General features: G+C 41.9%; 1 protein-coding gene across 1 annotated transcript in view; it reads left to right on the top strand.

The window, feature by feature from the left end:
• Window positions 1-15,629, top strand: part of ephb6 (eph receptor B6) — a 43,466-nt gene extending 27,837 nt beyond the window's left edge. Inside the window, exons 6-19 of the mRNA XM_085291827.1 lie at window positions 4,361-4,516; window positions 4,919-5,190; window positions 5,543-5,624; window positions 6,299-6,423; window positions 7,841-8,003; window positions 9,585-9,699; window positions 9,786-9,841; window positions 10,092-10,208; window positions 10,302-10,549; window positions 10,642-10,860; window positions 10,951-11,100; window positions 12,177-12,361; window positions 12,473-12,631; window positions 14,142-15,629. Of these exons, the coding sequence (XP_085147953.1) occupies window positions 4,361-4,516; window positions 4,919-5,190; window positions 5,543-5,624; window positions 6,299-6,423; window positions 7,841-8,003; window positions 9,585-9,699; window positions 9,786-9,841; window positions 10,092-10,208; window positions 10,302-10,549; window positions 10,642-10,860; window positions 10,951-11,100; window positions 12,177-12,361; window positions 12,473-12,631; window positions 14,142-14,247 (2,153 nt within the window). The 3' untranslated portion in view covers window positions 14,248-15,629. The remainder of the gene's footprint in view (window positions 1-4,360; window positions 4,517-4,918; window positions 5,191-5,542; window positions 5,625-6,298; window positions 6,424-7,840; window positions 8,004-9,584; window positions 9,700-9,785; window positions 9,842-10,091; window positions 10,209-10,301; window positions 10,550-10,641; window positions 10,861-10,950; window positions 11,101-12,176; window positions 12,362-12,472; window positions 12,632-14,141) is intronic.
• The last annotated feature ends 2,065 nt before the right edge of the window (window positions 15,630-17,694 follow it).

Below are 17,694 nucleotides of genomic sequence, written 5' to 3'. Positions count from 1 at the left end.
AGGGGAAGGAGGAGGAGGAGGGGGTTGAGGGAGCTCATAACGCTGGTGATGAGAGGCTTTGTAGCAAAGTCATGTTTCATGTCAGTGCTGTAGGAGAACACGTCTGCTAATGTGCATCTGGGACATAAAAGATGGAGGAAGTTATATTCCTCTCTATTCCTCTGTTGTCGCCCTCCTGCTGCTTTCCACTTTCAATTTCCTCATTGTCACCCATCATCTCAGGCTTATATACATAATTCTGCTGTTCATCCTACAGCTGTCTCAGTCCATCCGTCTCCATGTTCACTTCTTCCCCAGTTTGGTTTCTCTCTTTGTTGTCTTCGCATTATTTTAGTCCCCCTTCCTTTTTCTCACTTCACACCTGTTTGAAAGCAAGGTGCGCTCTCAGAGACAAGTGAGAACACAGGAAGCCTTTTATCTGTTTATTCTCCACTTTTTTTTTCCACTTTGTGCCTTCTTATCTTCCCCTCCCACACTGCTGCACCAGCGCCAAGCATGCATAAATGCATCCGTGCGCTCTTTTAGCACGTCAAGTTTAAGACATGCTACGCATTCTTGACAAGGTTATATAAGCGAGGTCAGGGGTTTGCTCCCACTGATGCCCTCGCTCTCATTCTCCAACTCCGAGGGTACTGTAAGGCTCCAAAAACATATGAAACTGCTGGGTCATGTTTTTTGGTTTTTAGTGTGCCATTTGCACTCAACAATACAAGAGGTTGTCTGTCTGAGGATACGCACATACTCTACATTTAGCTTTCAGACAAAGGGAGCACATTTTGAACGATGCAACCTTTAGCCGACACTCCTTTAATGGCACTCACATGCCCACACACACTCGCAGTGTAAAAATGGCAGCAGACCAACCTGGAGGCTGTGGACTCAAAATCCTCATAAGTACGAGCACTCGAGGCTCAGGCTGGCAGCAGCATGAAGTCATGTGTCAGTCACCTTGACCTCAGCGGTCAGTTGACATTAACAACTGGCAGATTTCACAGATTTTTCTGTCATATAACACAGCCTGCAGGTTCAAATGGTATTTGTTTGTGTGCGTGCGTGCGTGTTAGTGTGCGTATGAGAGAGAAAGAGCGAGAGAAATAATCAATTTATGCTTGAATGTGACTTGATTTGACAGTTCCAATGGATTATGAATTCCAGCACATGATTCCTGAATACATATGAGGACAGTAGGCCTTTTTATTAAAAAAAGGCCAATAAAATGTTTTAATAGGGAAATATTTGCCTAGGAATGAAGTGGTCCTGTTACGGTAATGTGCTAAAGTCTTGAGAAAACCCTTGTTTCTTTATTTTTTGCTTGGAGAATGAGGAATGCGTGCAGCGAATTATTGAAATGTGTCCAAACATACACGGAAATTTGTTATATAAGGGAACAAGAGAGCTTGTACAGTTCTAACAAATAAGCATTGAAAGTTAATAATTGGTATGACCACACAGCCTAAACTCTCTTAGGAAAGTTTTCAGGAATCGTTCTCCGGGCTTCATGAAGGACATTCAAAGCTCTTCTTTGGATGTTGGCTGCCTTTTTGTTCTGGTCTCTGTCAAGATGATCTCACAGTGCTTCAATAATGTTAAGGTCAATGTAGAGGCCAATCCACGACTAATAGCATTACATTGTGTATTTTTCTATCCAGGTATGCTTTTACTGCACAGTGCTAGTTTGTTTGGGATCATTGTCATTGCCAATGAAACACTTACTAGGTCATTTTGCATGGTGTATCATATTTTTCTGTGTTCATAATTCTGTCAATTTTGACCATGACAGAGCCTCCACCTCGTTTTAGAGATGGCTGCAGACACTGGTTGTTGTACCTGTCTCTATTCTATGTTGATAATTTGAACCAAAAATCACAAATTTTGATTCATCACTCCATAAGACCTGTTAGCACTGATCTTAATTTCAGTTCTTGTGCAATTAGGCCTTAACACCCACCCCTTTACTGAGACCATTTTTGTTCTATTCTTCAATTTGTTTCTATCGCAGGGGTCAGATTCATCTCTCAGATCCTGTGTCAGCTCTTCATGCTGTAGATAGTTTTTTAGACCTGTCACTTCTCACTTTGTCATTTATTTTTCCAGTTTACTCAAAAGTTTTGAGGACACATCGCACACATTGCAGCTCTACTTTATTTAATCCAACAAATTGTGCTTTCTTTGCCATTTTTAAAGATTCATCTAAAGAAACAGGAAAAGAATTATGCTTTTGTGACAGGCCAGGATGAGCAAATTGCCTAACGATACAATTTAAAATAGATTCCTTGTGAAATTATCTCTTATGTGTAGACACAACACTGGTCAATCCCTTGACTTTGGTGCCTTTTTGTACTTGATTCATAGGTCGGTGTTAAGTGGCTTAATAAGCAAAAAAATATTCCTCTAAAAATGGCTTGGTATGTACAAGGACTGGAGTGAAAAAAAACAACCAGCGTGCAAAGAAAAACCTTGAAAGAGAACTAATGCTCAAGATAACTTTACAGAAATTACAGGAAAATCTGGCTCGTTTTTAAGAAAATATAAAGAAATTAGGAGTGGCTCATTATATAAGGCACCGTACTGTAGAAGGATTGTTTAGTACTTAATAAATATCTTTACACAGTTCTGCCGCAACTTTAGAATCACAATCCTAATATTGTGTTGGCCTCCCTCGTGCTGCTGAAATAGCTCTGATCCATCGAGGCGTGGGCTTCACGAGACTTCTGAAGGTGTCGTGTGGTATCAGGCACCAGACGTTAGCATCAGATCCTTGAAGTTCGGTAGGGTGAAAGTGAATCTGTCACACTGATACAGGCTACACAGCACCTTGAACTCCTTTACATATTCCTCAAATACTGGGTGCATTACTCTGCTGAAAGAGACCACCGTCGTCAGACAAAAACTGCTGCCATGAAGGGATTACAGAGGTTATTGTTAGGTAGGTCAAGAACGATCTTCCACGCTTGAGTTGCGATATTAACTCAGACAAGTTAGACAAGTTAAAAAACTTTAAAGGAGTGTTTTAACACTTAGGGAAAATATTTTCTACTCTTACTTGCTAGAAGGGCTGACACCACTCTCTCTGCTGCTCTTTGTACGATAAATACAAATCATATAAGCAGTCGGTTAGGCCAGGTTAGCATAAATACTGCAAAAGGAGAATAAAAACATCCAATTCTGTCCAAAGTGAGACAAATCTGCCCTACAGCAGCCTTACAGCTCACAAATCAACACACTCAAACTCCTAATTATGGTGTGTATAAATATTTATCATTAATTGCTTTTACCACATGAGACTGTGGCTAAACCGTCTCCTCCTGTTTACAGTCTTTATGCTGAAGTAAACGAACGCTTCTGTAAGTAATATCATCATATTGCTTATTGTCCAGGAGGAGAGTGGTGCAGATGAGGTAAATAAGTCAACCTCCACCTTCAAAACGCTCACTATGACCTTTCGTGTGTGTCTTTGTGTGTGTGTATGTGACTGTCGGTTTGCTGGCCACTTCCTCTATAAACAAAAGTTAATGATAGTTCTGGGTTAAGCCAACAACAAACAAGAGACCGCTGCCTTTCAGATGAACTTTTGAACCAATGGGAACCACAAGCCAAGCTGAAATTGATGCTTAACCCCAAACCAGTTACTGCAGTTTGATTTTGTTCTGGACAAAATGAGGGGAGCAATAAAAAGGGATTAAGTAAGAGGGTTTTTTTGTTTGTTTTTTTGATATTCGTGACTTCTGAGCTGCACATAATACAGATCGCAAAGACCTTACATAAAACAAAATCTGAATTGTCTGAATAATGCCAGATGTTCAATTTAAACTACGTCACACATGATGTACACGTGCACTTTCAGTGAACCTGTGAGTATTAGCTGCACCTTGCAATCAGAGTTGACAAAGCAATCTTAACTGAAGGTCCGCTTGCTGAGGTCTTCCCAAGTTTTCGCTTTGAATGTCATGCAGATTACTTTCCATTATCTACTTCAACAGTGCACTGACAACTGAGCTTTGAGAAAGACGGTGTGATATCACTGAAAGGTCCAGAAGAAGCTAGTCTGAGCGCAAAAGATATTTGGTCAGCTGAACTTTTATTAATGTATTTCAGCGACAAATCCAAGTGCTGGCTATTCTTAACTGGCTTGAATGTTATCAGTGTGTTATTTTCTGACCATATAAAAAAAAAATAGTGGTATGTGCATCTGAGCCCAAATTTAAGCTTGTTTCTTTAACAGCAGCTGCAGCATTTCATAGTTTAAACCTGCAAACTCATAGCAGTGAACACCGCTAATGGAGCAGTGATCACTTTATTTATATAACCGCAAGCTGTTAATAAAACACAACCTTTCTTCTGTCTTCATGTCTCCTTACAGCCTGTCCTGTGGGCTACTTTAAGTCTATTTCAGGCTCTATTCCCTGCACTGTGTGCCCATCCAACAGCCGAACCAGCCATGAGGGATCGAGTGTGTGTGAATGTCGCAGCGGCTTTTACCGGGCCGCCAGCGATGCCAACTCTTCTGCCTGCACAAGTGAGCTTTGTCTGTTTGTTTGTTTACGCCTGGCTCCTCTGCGAGGCGTTCAAGGGGCCTCATTGGAGTCATTTGTCATTTGCTCAGACTGTGAGAACCGAGATACACAGTCAATGGAACAAAATCCTTTTGCTTTTAAAGACTATTTTAATCTTTAAATTGCACCAACAGAAAAACCTGTTAAGAATGAAACTTTCCTACGCTCGTTCATACGAAATTGCCTCACCATCAAACTATTTTATAAAGTTCTTTCCATTACTTTTCATTGCATAAATGTCTTTGCCAGCCTGCAGGTTCTTTCATATCTTAAACATTTTACCAGATGCTTCCATCTTAGAGTCCACCGCTTGCATTATGTATGTCAAACTCCTCCCATTCTCCCCATCTCTGCTTTCTCCGCAGCTCCTCCGTCTGCTCCTGTCTCTCTGACCTGGGAGTATGAGAGCGGCGATGGTGGGGTTTCCTTGAGGTGGCGCCCTCCGGTGGACATGGGAGGCCGAAGTGAGGTGTGGTACGGGGTGGTGTGTCGCATCTGTCCGTCACCGACCTTCACCAACTCGGCTTTGTGCTCTTGGTGTGGGGAGGGCGTCACCTTCAGCCCCTCCCAGACCAACCTGAAACAAACCAAGGTCACCCTCAACAACCTGCTGACCAGGGTCACGTATCTCATACAGGTGCTGTGGAAAAACAGAAGATTCTTCCTTGTCTTATCTCACTCAAAGTTTGAAGCACTTCCTGGACCCACAGATGAGATGAATCCACTGTGCTCTATTATTTTATTATAAGTGCCGCATCAGTAAATACACACCAACATTTAATATTTAGTTCGGCATACCTTGACTAAAGCATCGCTTATTCCTTATTCATAATGGACAGATATTTCCCCATTTCCTGGCGTTTGTTGACCTGTCATAGTGGACGCTGCACGTGTCTGTCTTTGTTTCTCAAACGTTGAAGCGTGTCATAAATATAAATGGGGAGAAAAAGGCTTTGAAATTCACATCTGTGTGTTCTTGGTATTGACAGGTGCAAGCCATGAATGAAGTGTCAGCTTTGAGTCCTTTCCCAGTTCGATACTCAAGCATCAATTTCACTACGAGCCAGTCAGGTGAGAACAGGACGGAGACGATGAAAAAGATGAGATGAAAGAGGAAGAGACGCTCTGATGATGACGTTTGCGTAGATTGTGTGTGTGTGTGTGTGTGTGTGTGTGTGTCAGTTTTCTCTCCCCCTCCTCCTCCCCTCTCTTTCGGTCTCTTTGCTCCATGTTTTCTGCTCCTGCTCTCTGAACGGGAGGTTGCTCGAGGTTACAAAATCCTGTCAGATCCCATTATGGTCACTGTGGAGGAAGAAAGGGACAAATGAGAGATGGGAAGACAAAGAGACGGAGAGAAAGAAAGATGAAAGCAGATGAGTGGGCAAAGGAGAGGAGAATGGGGCATTGTGCACACCAAGTACACCATTATACAATTTTCCATGAAACCGATCAAGACTGGCTCGGAGGTTCAATGAGCTCACATTATCTAAAATCTTCCTGTGAGTGCTCTCAGAGCTTATTGATCAAATGAATGGAATGCCAGAAAGTTCCCTTTAACTGCTCCCAGCTCACTGAGTGAAACTAGATCCTGACTGGTGCACCATAAAAACTCCTACTTCACTTTTACGCTCAACTGAATTCTGTCTACATGTTTTGTAACACTGCCCTCATGTGGGCACTGTCACTTGTGAACTAACAGCTCTCCTGTTTTAACGTGCTCAAGTATCGTCTCTTGTCACCCACAGTTCCCAGTACCGTTCCTATGATGCACCAGCTGAGCCGGGCCCCGGACTCCATCACTCTGTCGTGGCCTCAGCCAGACAGGCCTAATGGAGACATCCTGGAGTATCAGCTCAGATACTATGACAAGGTATGTTCAGTGAAGTCACACATACCGGCAGAAGGTTTCAGCATTCGTTTTTCAGTTTGATAGCAGCTGGTTGTGAGGGGACGTCACAACCTCTCTTACAAAACCAAGTTATTTGGTTACGAAATGGTTGTGATGAGACAGATGCAGTATCAACTCTATGGACTGGTTTTGCCATAAACATGTTTTTAACACAAATATCTAATCAGCCAATTACGTGAAGCTCAGCACGTTTAGGTATGTAGACGTGGTCAAGATAACCAGCTGAAATTCAAACTGAGCATCAGGATGAGGAAGAAAGGTGAATTCAGTGACTTTGAACGTGGCAGGGTTTTTAGAAATTAAAGAGAGTGGTTCAAAAAAGGGCAGCACGGTGGCACGGTGGTTGGCACCGTTGCCGCACAGCAAGAAGGTCCTGAGTTCAATTCCACCATCAGGCCGGGGTCTTTCTGTGTGGAGTTTGCATGTTCTCCTCATGTTTGCGTGGGTTCCCTCCGGGTACTCCGGCTTCCTCCCACCGTCCAAAGACATGCAACTTGTGGGGATAGGTTAATTGGATAATCCAAATTGTCACTAGGTGTGAATGTGCGAATGAATGTGAGTGCGAATGGTTGTCTGTCCCTGTGTGTTAGCCCTGCGACAGACTGGTGACCTGTCCAGGGTGTACCCTGCCTCTCGCCCTATGACAGCTGGGATAGGCTCCAGCGCCCCCCGCGACCCTGAAAAGGATAAGCGGAAGCGAATGGATGGATGGATGGTTCAAAAAAGAGAAAAGATCAGGTTTTCTGGGTGAAAATGTCTTGCTGATCCCAGAAGTCAAAGGAGAATAGTCAAACTCCTTGATGCTGATTGGAAAGTAACATCATCCCAAATAACCACCTGTTGCAGCCTTGGTATGCAGAGAGCATCTCTGAATACACATCAAATCTGTAGCAGAAGACCATCTTGTACTGGATGGTGAGCTTTTATGGGCCTCTTGACTTTCACCGTGACTACAAGCATCTCTCTACCTACCCGACGTGTGGTGTATTCTTTATTAGTGAGCTGGCCTGTTTTCACAGCAGTGAGCATGATCTTGCTGTTTTGACTGCAGCCTGTCTTACTCTTCCAGTATTACCAGAATTATTTAGATTTCTTTGTTTAACTGACAAAATTATAATGTACAAAAATGTGCTAGAAACTACAAGAAGAACATTAACTCGTGTTCACAATGGCCAGCCTGCGCAGGCAACAAGATGTTTTATAATGGAACCATTTTTTCCACCATAACACAGTATGGCATTCAAACAACAAAACAACGGTGGTTTAAGTGTTCACTGGGTAAATACACACAAAGGCATCCTTTACTGAACATACTGGCCGTGATTGTACACAAAACAAACTGAGCCCAAACAACAGACCCTTCCTCTCTGTTCGTCAGGGTTCAGACGTGGACAGCGCATTGACTGTGTACAGTGAGACTAACACAGTGACCGTCAAGTCTCTGATTCCCGGCTCCATCTACGCCTTCCAGATCAGAGCTCGAAATGAGCGAGGCTACGGACCCTACAGCAACACCATCTACTTCACGACGCTGCCTCTAGGTAATGCACACAGTCATTAATTTTTTTATAGTTTAAGAAAAAAGTATATATTCTGTTATTGTATGGTCTGTCCCTTACAATAGAAAGCATGTTGAGGCAACTGTTGTTGTGATTTGATGCTATATAAATACAACTGAATTGAACTGATTTGAAATGATTATAGAAAACTGTCAAAAGATCATATTGGCATAAGCATTAAAATAAATGCACATGCTGTTGTTTGAGTGTGGGTGTGCACAACTGTACTTAGTACAAAAACAAGCATTTACAAAGGAAAAACAGACAAAAGCTGGGGCAGCTTTCAATTACTGTAACTGCAGTTACATTCATCTCAGTGAAGTTGCATTACTATATGTAATACAAAGCTTAGCGGTTAATATAAGGCCTTACCATTCACATAAAAAATAGTAAGAGTAAGACCAGAGGAAGATGTCAGGATAGCATGATAAATTCAGGATAGCAGTTAGAGAAACTAGGGAACAAAGAATAAACTGTGAATCATTTTCAGTGCACTTTATTTTGCTCAATGTAAACTTAATCATGTAGAAATGAGAAGACTGTGTTGCAAACCAGAAGCACAAAACCAGCTATCAGCGACTAGATGTGATATAATTAGAAAAAGTGGACACACCAGGGTAGCAAAATTAAAGGTGATAATAATCAAAGACAGCGAGACAGGAGGGGAAAGAATCGAAGCGCAGGAGAGAAATGACTGCCAAAATAAAAGAGTAAGTTAGAAACCGGAGCTAAAGAGTGAGCAGACACAGGACGTTGAGACAGGAACTATTGAAGGAACACTTCTAAACTCTAAAACTGACTAAATTAAAACAAGAACTAAAGGCTCCAAAAATCCTCAAAAATAAAAAAGACATAACAAAACTCTGAACACCTGAAAAAGAAAGAATTCAACCTCAAAAACCCACAATTAGAACCGGGATGGTGCCACTAGAAGGGCCAAAGTTACACTATATGGATACATGTCCTGGGCCACCTACAGATTTCACCTGCAGCAGCTGCTTGGCCATGGAAACCCACACCGTGAACCAGTTTCTGTGTTGGTGTTAACGTCAGAGGTTTGAAACTCAGCAGTTATTGAATCAGCAGAAAGGTGCGTCTCAGTGACCTTGTGCTATAACTTAACATGGTCTGCCACTTCCTGCCCGAGCTGCTGTGGTTCCTGAGCGTATTCACTTCGCAATAATACAACTTACCGTTGATTGTGGAATAGCTAGGAGGAATAAGTTCCCACGCTCGACCTCAGTGGGGCATTTAGAATGACCTATGCTTTTACAGATGTTTCTAAAAACAGGCTGCATGGCTGCACCTGTGGGAATAGGATTGAAAACACCTGAATTCAAAAATTAAGAGGTTAAACACCTCGGTATGAACACAGCAAACATCTCTCTGTAGTTATTTTGTCATTTTTAATACTAAGAAAACATCTCTGCCTCAGTATTAACATCAATATCAAACTTTCAAATAGAACATATATCGCTGTAACTAAAGATAAAGTGGTCTGTATATCCAAAAAAAGCACATCTGAACTTGATAGCTGAAGGTGTTTCATTTTCTCTCCCGCAGAGGAGCATTCACAGCAAATCCAGACCCGGCTTCCTCTGCTGGTGGGCTCAGTCATGGGTGGGGCCGCGTTTCTCCTTGTCGTGGCAGCCATTGTGGTTGTGGTGGTGTTTCGCAGGTTGGTTGTGGTATAAATGCCATAACAGATGAATGCATGTATGTTTTAATCTGGTATTTCAGTTTTTGACTGCTTTTACATGGCAGTAAGAGGAGGGAGAGTCCATACAGTGACCGACTCCAGAGGTACATCAGTAACAGAGGTGAGTGAAATATAATAAAATGAATTATTTATTTTGGGATTCATTGTTTTTTTACAGGAAAAAAATAAAGATGCTCTATATGTTTATTATTAAATGAATAATACAAAGAAATGCTATCTGTGTGTAAAGTAAAGCTCATCAGCTTTGCATTATAAAAGATCATTTTTACCTTGTTTTTGGGATTACATGTCTAAAGTAAAGGACTAAAAGTTCTGAATCAGTTTTTCAAAAGTAGATTTCTTGTTCCCAGGTGGAGTTAAGTATTACGTTGACCCATCCACTTATGAGGACCCTAGCGAGGCCGTCAAAGAATTTGCCCGTGAGATCGACCCAACTCACCTCAAGATCGAGGAGGTGATTGGTGCAGGTACGTTTCATGGTCTCCTTTCTTTTAAATCTTGCTGTTGTTACATGCTGGCAGCAGCACAGTGTAATCTCCTCCGTGTTTATTCCATTACAGCCCAATTTGGCGAGGTTTCTCGTGGTCGTTACCATCCGCTGGGTCGCAGGGAAGTGCTGGTAGCAGTGAAGACTCTGCGCTGGGGGGCATCAGACAGAGAGAAGGGGATGTTCCTCAGTGAAGCAGGAGTCCTGGGACAGTTTGACCACCCCAATGTCCTGAAACTAGAGGGTGTTATCACCCGTACCCCTCCAGAGAGGATCATCACTGAGTTCATGGAGAACGGGCCCCTGGATGCCTTCCTCAGGGTGAGAAAAACAACGCACTGTCAGGAATTCCTGCACATGTTACACCACACTGGAGACTTTTTTTTCTCCATCATGTCTCTTAATTTCTTCAGGAGAACGAAGGTCAGTTCAGTGTCCTCCAGCTTGTCGGGATGCTCAGGGGAGTTGGAGCAGGGATGCGTTACCTCTCTGAGAGAAACTTTGTTCACCGAGACCTGGCGGCCAGGAACGTGTTGGTCAACTCCAACCTGGTCTGTAAAGTATCTGATTTTGGCCTCTCCAGGCTTATGAGGGGCTTGGACCACAACATACCAACTTACACTGCCTCACTGGTAGGTTAGAAGGGAAGGAGCGCCTTTTAGCTTGGTTTCCATCATCACTGAGTGACTGTATATGTTTTTTGCTCTGTTTTCATCTATCAGGGCAGTAAGATTCCTGTGAGATGGACGGCACCTGAAGCATTTCAGCATCGCAAGTTCAGCTCAGCTAGTGATGTCTGGAGCTTTGGAATACTGATGTGGGAAGTTATGTCCTACGGAGAGCGTCCGTACTGGGACATGAGCAATCAAGAGGTGAGTATGAAGAAAAATGTTTCCTGAATTGTTAAAGAAGCAAATGTGCAAAACCCTTGCTATAGTGCACTTATCTTTATTATGGTGTAACAATATACAGTTAACTTGAATTACTGCTTTGCTGTTGTGTTCTTCCATTAACTTGTCAGGTGGCAATTTACATCTGAGTTTTTTAAAAGTCTTATAATACATAATTTAATAAAGTGTTCAAGAAATTACATATCAACAAAAGCAATTCAGTATTGGACTAAAGGGTGCCCTCTGCTCATGTTTTAAATATTAGACAGAAAAGTGTATTTAACATTATGATGTCAAAGTGAAGCTGACTTTTGACCTTTGGGATTTTCTTTTCATATTTTGCATATAAGTTCTTCAGATACATCCAAAAACGTGACATCAAAGTGATCTTGAACTTCATCTTCGAGTACAAACGGATATTTGCACCATAAATATTCCTTCCAGCTGTTCCTGAGCTATAGCATTCATATCATTCATAAGAATGAGGTGCTCATGAAGTCAATAAATGGGATCACAGTGATCTAATCAAGTCCTTCTTTAGCCCAAATTAAAGTTTCGCCAAGCTCATGGATTAGGCATTATTATCTGCCTTTCTCAGCCAATGTGAAGTTTTTAACAAAAAATCTCCTAAATTTTGCATTCAGTGCATCATGTAGCAATAAAGTACCAATAAAATCAAATCACTACCGACGCTGACAGATGCAGAAAATACTGTATCTGCAAAATAAAGATGAATTTGTGCTGTGTAAATCATATTTTAAATGCTTAAGCTGTTAAAACAGCCTTCATTATGTACAATATTTCAGTAATCTAGAGGAATAAACGTATTATTACACAAATGTGGCCCTCCAGTACTTAAATGTACTTTCCTCCCCCTCCTCCTGTTACACAACAGGCATATTTAAACGGTGACAAAATGCCAAACTGATGAAATTTGCATAATTTTCTCTTAGTCATTCTTGAAAGCTCTGAGAGATCTGTGACCTTTCATGGAGGCTAATTGCACAAGACTCCATCTGCCCTACTTCTGTCTGATGCCTTCCTCTTTGTGTCTGCAGGTGATGAAGGCAGTAGCAGATCAGTACCGTCTCCCGGCCCCCCACAACTGCCCCCCTGCCCTCCACTCTCTAATGCTTCAGTGCTGGCAGGCCGAGCGGGCAGACCGACCAGGTTTCGACTCAGTCCTGTCTTCTCTGGATCGACTCATCAGGCACCCTGCGTCCCTCAAAGCTGAGCCAACTCGGTGAGACGCCAGCTCCTGGCAAACGCACCTGCAAAGCATATCCGAGGCAGCAGGTGATGCACAATCTGCTGCAGTTATGGATTCTTGTGCTCTCATTTTTGACATTTACAGAAGCTGCTCCCAGCCGCTGCTCAGCCCCACTCCCACAGACTTATCGTCAGTGGTGACAGTCAGTGATTGGCTGAAAGCGCTGAGGATGGAGAGGTATCAGGATGAGTTTGATCGAGCGCACCTGGACACATTAGACAGCGTCAGCAAGCTTACGATGGAGTGAGTATGCATGGATAGTTACAAACGTAAAAATACAGAAAAATATATCAAACATTTTTAAAGCTGGCTTCTTGACTTAAGATTTAATTAGATCAGTCATTAATTTAATTTTAGCTATGTCATGAGTATTATCAAGCACACCAGCCACCTGGTATCCACTGAATCCTCAAGTCGAGTTGTCGCATAGTGGTAAAGAGCCCAGTGGGCCGACGCACTTTTAGACTGTGCCAGAAGCACTGGCAGCCTTTTTGTTCATTTTCATTACTGTATTTCCCTATCAAATCTCTTTATGCAACTGGACCCTCCCCAATCTTTGCTGTGCTCTTACACACCTTATTGAACAGAGTTTAGTGTGAAAGAAGAGCTGAAAAGGTGGCGCTGAAAGCTAAGAGAGACAAAGAAAGAGAAGCTAGAAATAGATACAGGAAATGTCAAATTGAGCAACATGTTAGCTGTCAGGGCAATTGCTGCTGCGCCGTCAACAGTAGTAATGTACCAGCAACAAGCAGTAATGAGCCTTCATAGACACAGGAGGCAGCTGTAGCACTAGCTGTGGAGAAGCTGTGCAGGCGGAGGGACACCAGTCCCAAAAACAGAGTGAGAGACAGACAGAGGGAAATGAAATTAGAATAATAAGAAAATAGAAGAAGGGAGAGAGAGAGAGAGACACGATAGACCGACTGCAACAAAAGTGACAAGGCCGATTTTTTTTTTGTGCATTTCAGTGCACAAAAACATTTCAGAGCAGCCCTGCATACTGGTGCTTGGTCAGGACCTGTAGGTGTCTCATTGCAACTCACTGAGCACTCCATTAGTGTTATGAAACAGACACCATAAGATAAAGGTGCTCTGATGGTGCAACTGATGAGGGACAAATAGCCGAGAGGATTTTGCAGTTTTTGTAGGTATCTGATAACCAAAACAAGTCACCATAAGATAAGGAAAGGAGAAACTTCTGCAACCTGCAGATTTAATTCTTTAAACAATCTTAGAATAGAATAGAGACAGAATGGTGGGCCAGTAGTTAGCACGAGGGTCCAAGAAGGTCCAAGAGGAACGAATGCATGAAGAACCCATGCTTGAGCTCCGATTTCAACCATCATCATAAAACTTTGTAGATTACACCTGTGTGCTTCGCACAGGTTTTTTGTTGATCTCAAAAGTTTTTCTTCCATCCATCCATCCATCCATCCATCCATCCATCTTCATCCGCTTTATCCGAGGCCGGGTCGCAGGGGCAGCAGCCTAAGCAAAAAGGATGGATGGATGGATGGATGGATGGATGGATGGACTTTGGCAACAGTAGGATGGGAAAATTGATGCTGAATCATCCTGGTAAGGAAATTCCAGAAAGTTGTATTTTCAGTGGGAGAAAATGCAAAGTCCAGGTGAACTGACTCAACTTTCTGGGATAATCCAAACTGTTAGAAAATTACCTTGGTAATTTTATGTTGCTCTTACACATTGATTTTGTCAAGATTTGAATATTGTTGTCTGAACTCTCTTTCAGAGACGTCCAGGATCTCGGCGTGAACCTGCTGGGACACCAGAGGAAGATCGTCAGTGCAGCCCAGCAGCTCAGGGCTCACCTGACACAGGGGCAGGTGGAGGTCTGAAACCTACCAGCAATACACCCTGTGCTGTGGATTTATGGGCTTCACATTCCTTTGCTTGTTGCGTCCAGTTTCGGCAACATTTTATTTGGATGGTGCACATTTTAACCGTAACAAAAAAGAGAGCGAGATAATCAGCTAACAGTGCCACTCTGTCTATTCTGATATACCTGACACTGCAACCAGAAGCAGTGAGAAAAGACTTTCTCAGCCAGTCATTCAAGACGACTAACAGAAGAGAGATACACTACAGGAGCTGCGGCCCAACTCAAAGTGAGGCTAGAAAGTTGCTGACAAGGAGGACTTTAAAGATTCCTCTATGTTTTTCCACTAGATTTCACTTTATTGTTGTCTGCCTTCTCCTCTCCTCCCCCCTCTGCAGTCCAATCTCTCCCTTCCTCCTCCTCTACTCACCTTGCCTGAAATGCTTCTGTTTCCTCTGTGCTCAATAAAACCACAAAAGTATTTTTTGTTAAAGTATCTAGGGAGATCTCTCCTCACAAAGAATTGCGTGAAGACAATCAAAGCCTTTTTCTATTTTTTTTTTTTGAGTTATTTGTAAAGTTGTATCACTTCCTCTCCACTTTAAATGCCAAATGCTAAACAATCAGTGTTACCTAGCAGCTAATGAATCACCTAATGAGGTGTTACCGTTAGCTGTCAGAAAAATGTATAGGTTGTTCAGTGTTACAGCAAATACTATGAACCACCAGTCCAAAGTCGGTACTGCAGATCCTTAAAGTTATATAGCAATCACTGCCATAATATTGGGAAAATCAAACCTAAGCACGAAAAGGCTTTTAATAAATGTAAGCCATGTTTTGTTTTGTTTTTTTTAATCCGCCTTTAGAAGACATATCCAAGGTCTGAGAGCTGCCCTGTTTGTGCAACTCACTGTAGAGCCTCTCAGTGACAGCAGAGCTCACTTACTCTAAAACACTTAACAAACTTCACCTCAGCTGCAAACACGAGCTTCTGCCTGCGCTGGACACAGAAGCTAACAGCACCCACCTTTACAGTATGTCTGCATTTCACACTTCACCTCTTTTGTTTGATTGCTAGAGTAACGACACTGAGTCATTGGAGCATTGTGAATGTGTGAAATGAGCAAGATGGACAAAATCTGATCTGATTTACACTTGAAGGAAGGAAGCAAAATGCTTTGTAGGTAGCTGCCCGTATGTCTGTGTGCTGTATATGAAACTCTGTTATTGCGTACATGCTGTACATGATGTGTGTGAGTGAGTGTGTCTGTGTGTGCATGTGTGTGTGCGCGCGCGTGTGAGACAAGTGTGTCAGGCTACACACATTTATAGGTGTTTACTTGTATGAATGTTCACCACTGTTCCGTAATTGTGCAAATTTGTAAAATAAATATGATTTTATTTAAAGAAGGAGTCTCCTGCATTTTCTTTCTCATCCGTTCTGCTCTTATATAAAAATAATAATTATCTGGAAACAGTTGTGATATTAAATATGACTTGCAAAAAGAAAATAATGAATATAGTCATTTTCAGGAGGCAAATGAATGCTTCAGTTCAGAAGACGCAAGCATGACACCACCCACACATGCAAACACCACAAAGCATATGTTTTGAATCCTGAGACTAAACCATTGTTAATATACACTTTGGCAAGTCGTAAGTTTACATATGCTCATCATGGGCATTAATGTGTGTGAATGTATGTGTGAATGGGTGGATGACAGGTTGTGTAAAGCGCTTTGGGGTCCTTAGGGACTAGAAAAGCGCTATACAAATACAGGCCATTTACCATTTAATGTCATGTAATTTAGTCATCGTGATCTTTAATAAACCCTGGGTCAAAAGGATACATATAGGTTCAAATATATACATACATTTACTTAAATCTAATACTCATTGGAAGATCCGAGGAACTCTGTGAAGATCTAAGGAGAGCTGTGAAAGTTTAGAGTTATTTCTAAACAACCGCAGATTACAAGATCGTCAAAAACAACCTATACGTTAGTACAAATTATTCAGCTGTGTCAACAATTTGCCAAGGTCTGGAAGGAGACATAAAGTGTCACCCTCAGATGAAAGGAAATTAGTTGGTATGCTCAGGATTAACCCACGAGCCACCGAGCCTCAAGCATGCCATGAACCAGGGATAGCTGGAACACCGGTGTCACAGTGGACAGCGATGCCGTGAACTCAGAGGGTGCCGACTAAGAAAGAAACCTGTTTCTAAAATCAGCACCTTAAAAATTGACTGAAACTTGCAGCTGGACAAAGGTTTTATGGTCAGACAAGACAAAGATTGAGCTGGCCGCAATGACAAGAGCCATGTTTGGAGAAGAAACAGTGAAGCATCGTGCTCTGGGACTGTTTTGCTTAACAATAGTAATTCTTGTTTAATTTTGACTGATGTGAATTTGACATGATGGCAGTAATAAAGAATGAGCAACACAAATTGCCCATATAACCAAGAAGAAAGAATATATGATAGATTTTTCTTGTTTAACATCATGTTTGGTGCAAAAGATGTGAGACAGAGGAAGAAAATCAGGTTGCAGCCACGGGGAAGGATAATGAAAGAAAGGTGCAAATTACTCATGAGTTCATGGATTGGCACCTTTAAGTTTTTCTTAGATATGTTACATTATGACATTTATTTTCAAACTTTACTTTTTCAAATATAAAACTAATACTGTATTATACATTATGGTTGTGGTAGCTTTATTTACCTTCTCAAAGGAGCCAAACAGTACATACAGCATGACAGCAGTCTGCATGGTTTTTGACCAAGAATAGTTTATAGAAACAAGTTATCTATCTGTCATGGTCAAACAATAGTGTCGGAAGATTGTGTAACAAAAGATAAACACAAGTGGCATGTCACGGTCATGGACAAAGCAACAGAATGACTAACATGGTCACAGATTTACATATTTATGGTCACATTTCGCTTGAAAAAATATGTAAACATTTCCCCTGGTTTGAACAAGGCTCACCTTGTTCCGCTAATATCACCTTCACAGTGTCCAAAAGTGAACTTCTCGAACTCCTCGCACTTCACGTTCCACACATCAGCAGGTTTGTGTGAAATCAGAGTTAGAGATCTGCTGGGATCAGCAGTAATCCAAGAACAGAAACAGGTCTCCCACATGTCCCAGTGGTGCTGATATCAGAGCAGATCTGGACTGATATAAAGACTACACAAACCTCCATGTCATGGCTGCCAGAGTAATCTGGCTGGCGCCTTGCTGTATTTTACTGTATATATATTTTTCATACTGCAGAGCATTGCATCCCAATGTCAAACTGCGGGATAATTATAACAATATTTACACCAACAAAACTTTACTTTAGGAATTATCATCCACAGACAGCTTTAAGATCTTTTCAACTTCATGCATTTTCTATTCTTTTACATTGCAGAGTAAAATTACACATCTATGTGGTAACTATTAACAGCTGTTATTTTTGC

The sequence above is a fragment of the Mchenga conophoros genome, linkage group LG11, assembly GCF_057382185.1.
Source record: "Mchenga conophoros isolate Kocher_MC1m ecotype Shallow Benthic linkage group LG11, M_conophoros_male_GT1.1, whole genome shotgun sequence".
In the NCBI taxonomy this organism is placed as follows: domain Eukaryota; kingdom Metazoa; phylum Chordata; class Actinopteri; order Cichliformes; family Cichlidae; genus Mchenga; species Mchenga conophoros.
The sequence above is the reverse complement of the archived record's forward strand: the minus strand, read 5'-3'. Positions and strand labels throughout refer to the sequence as shown.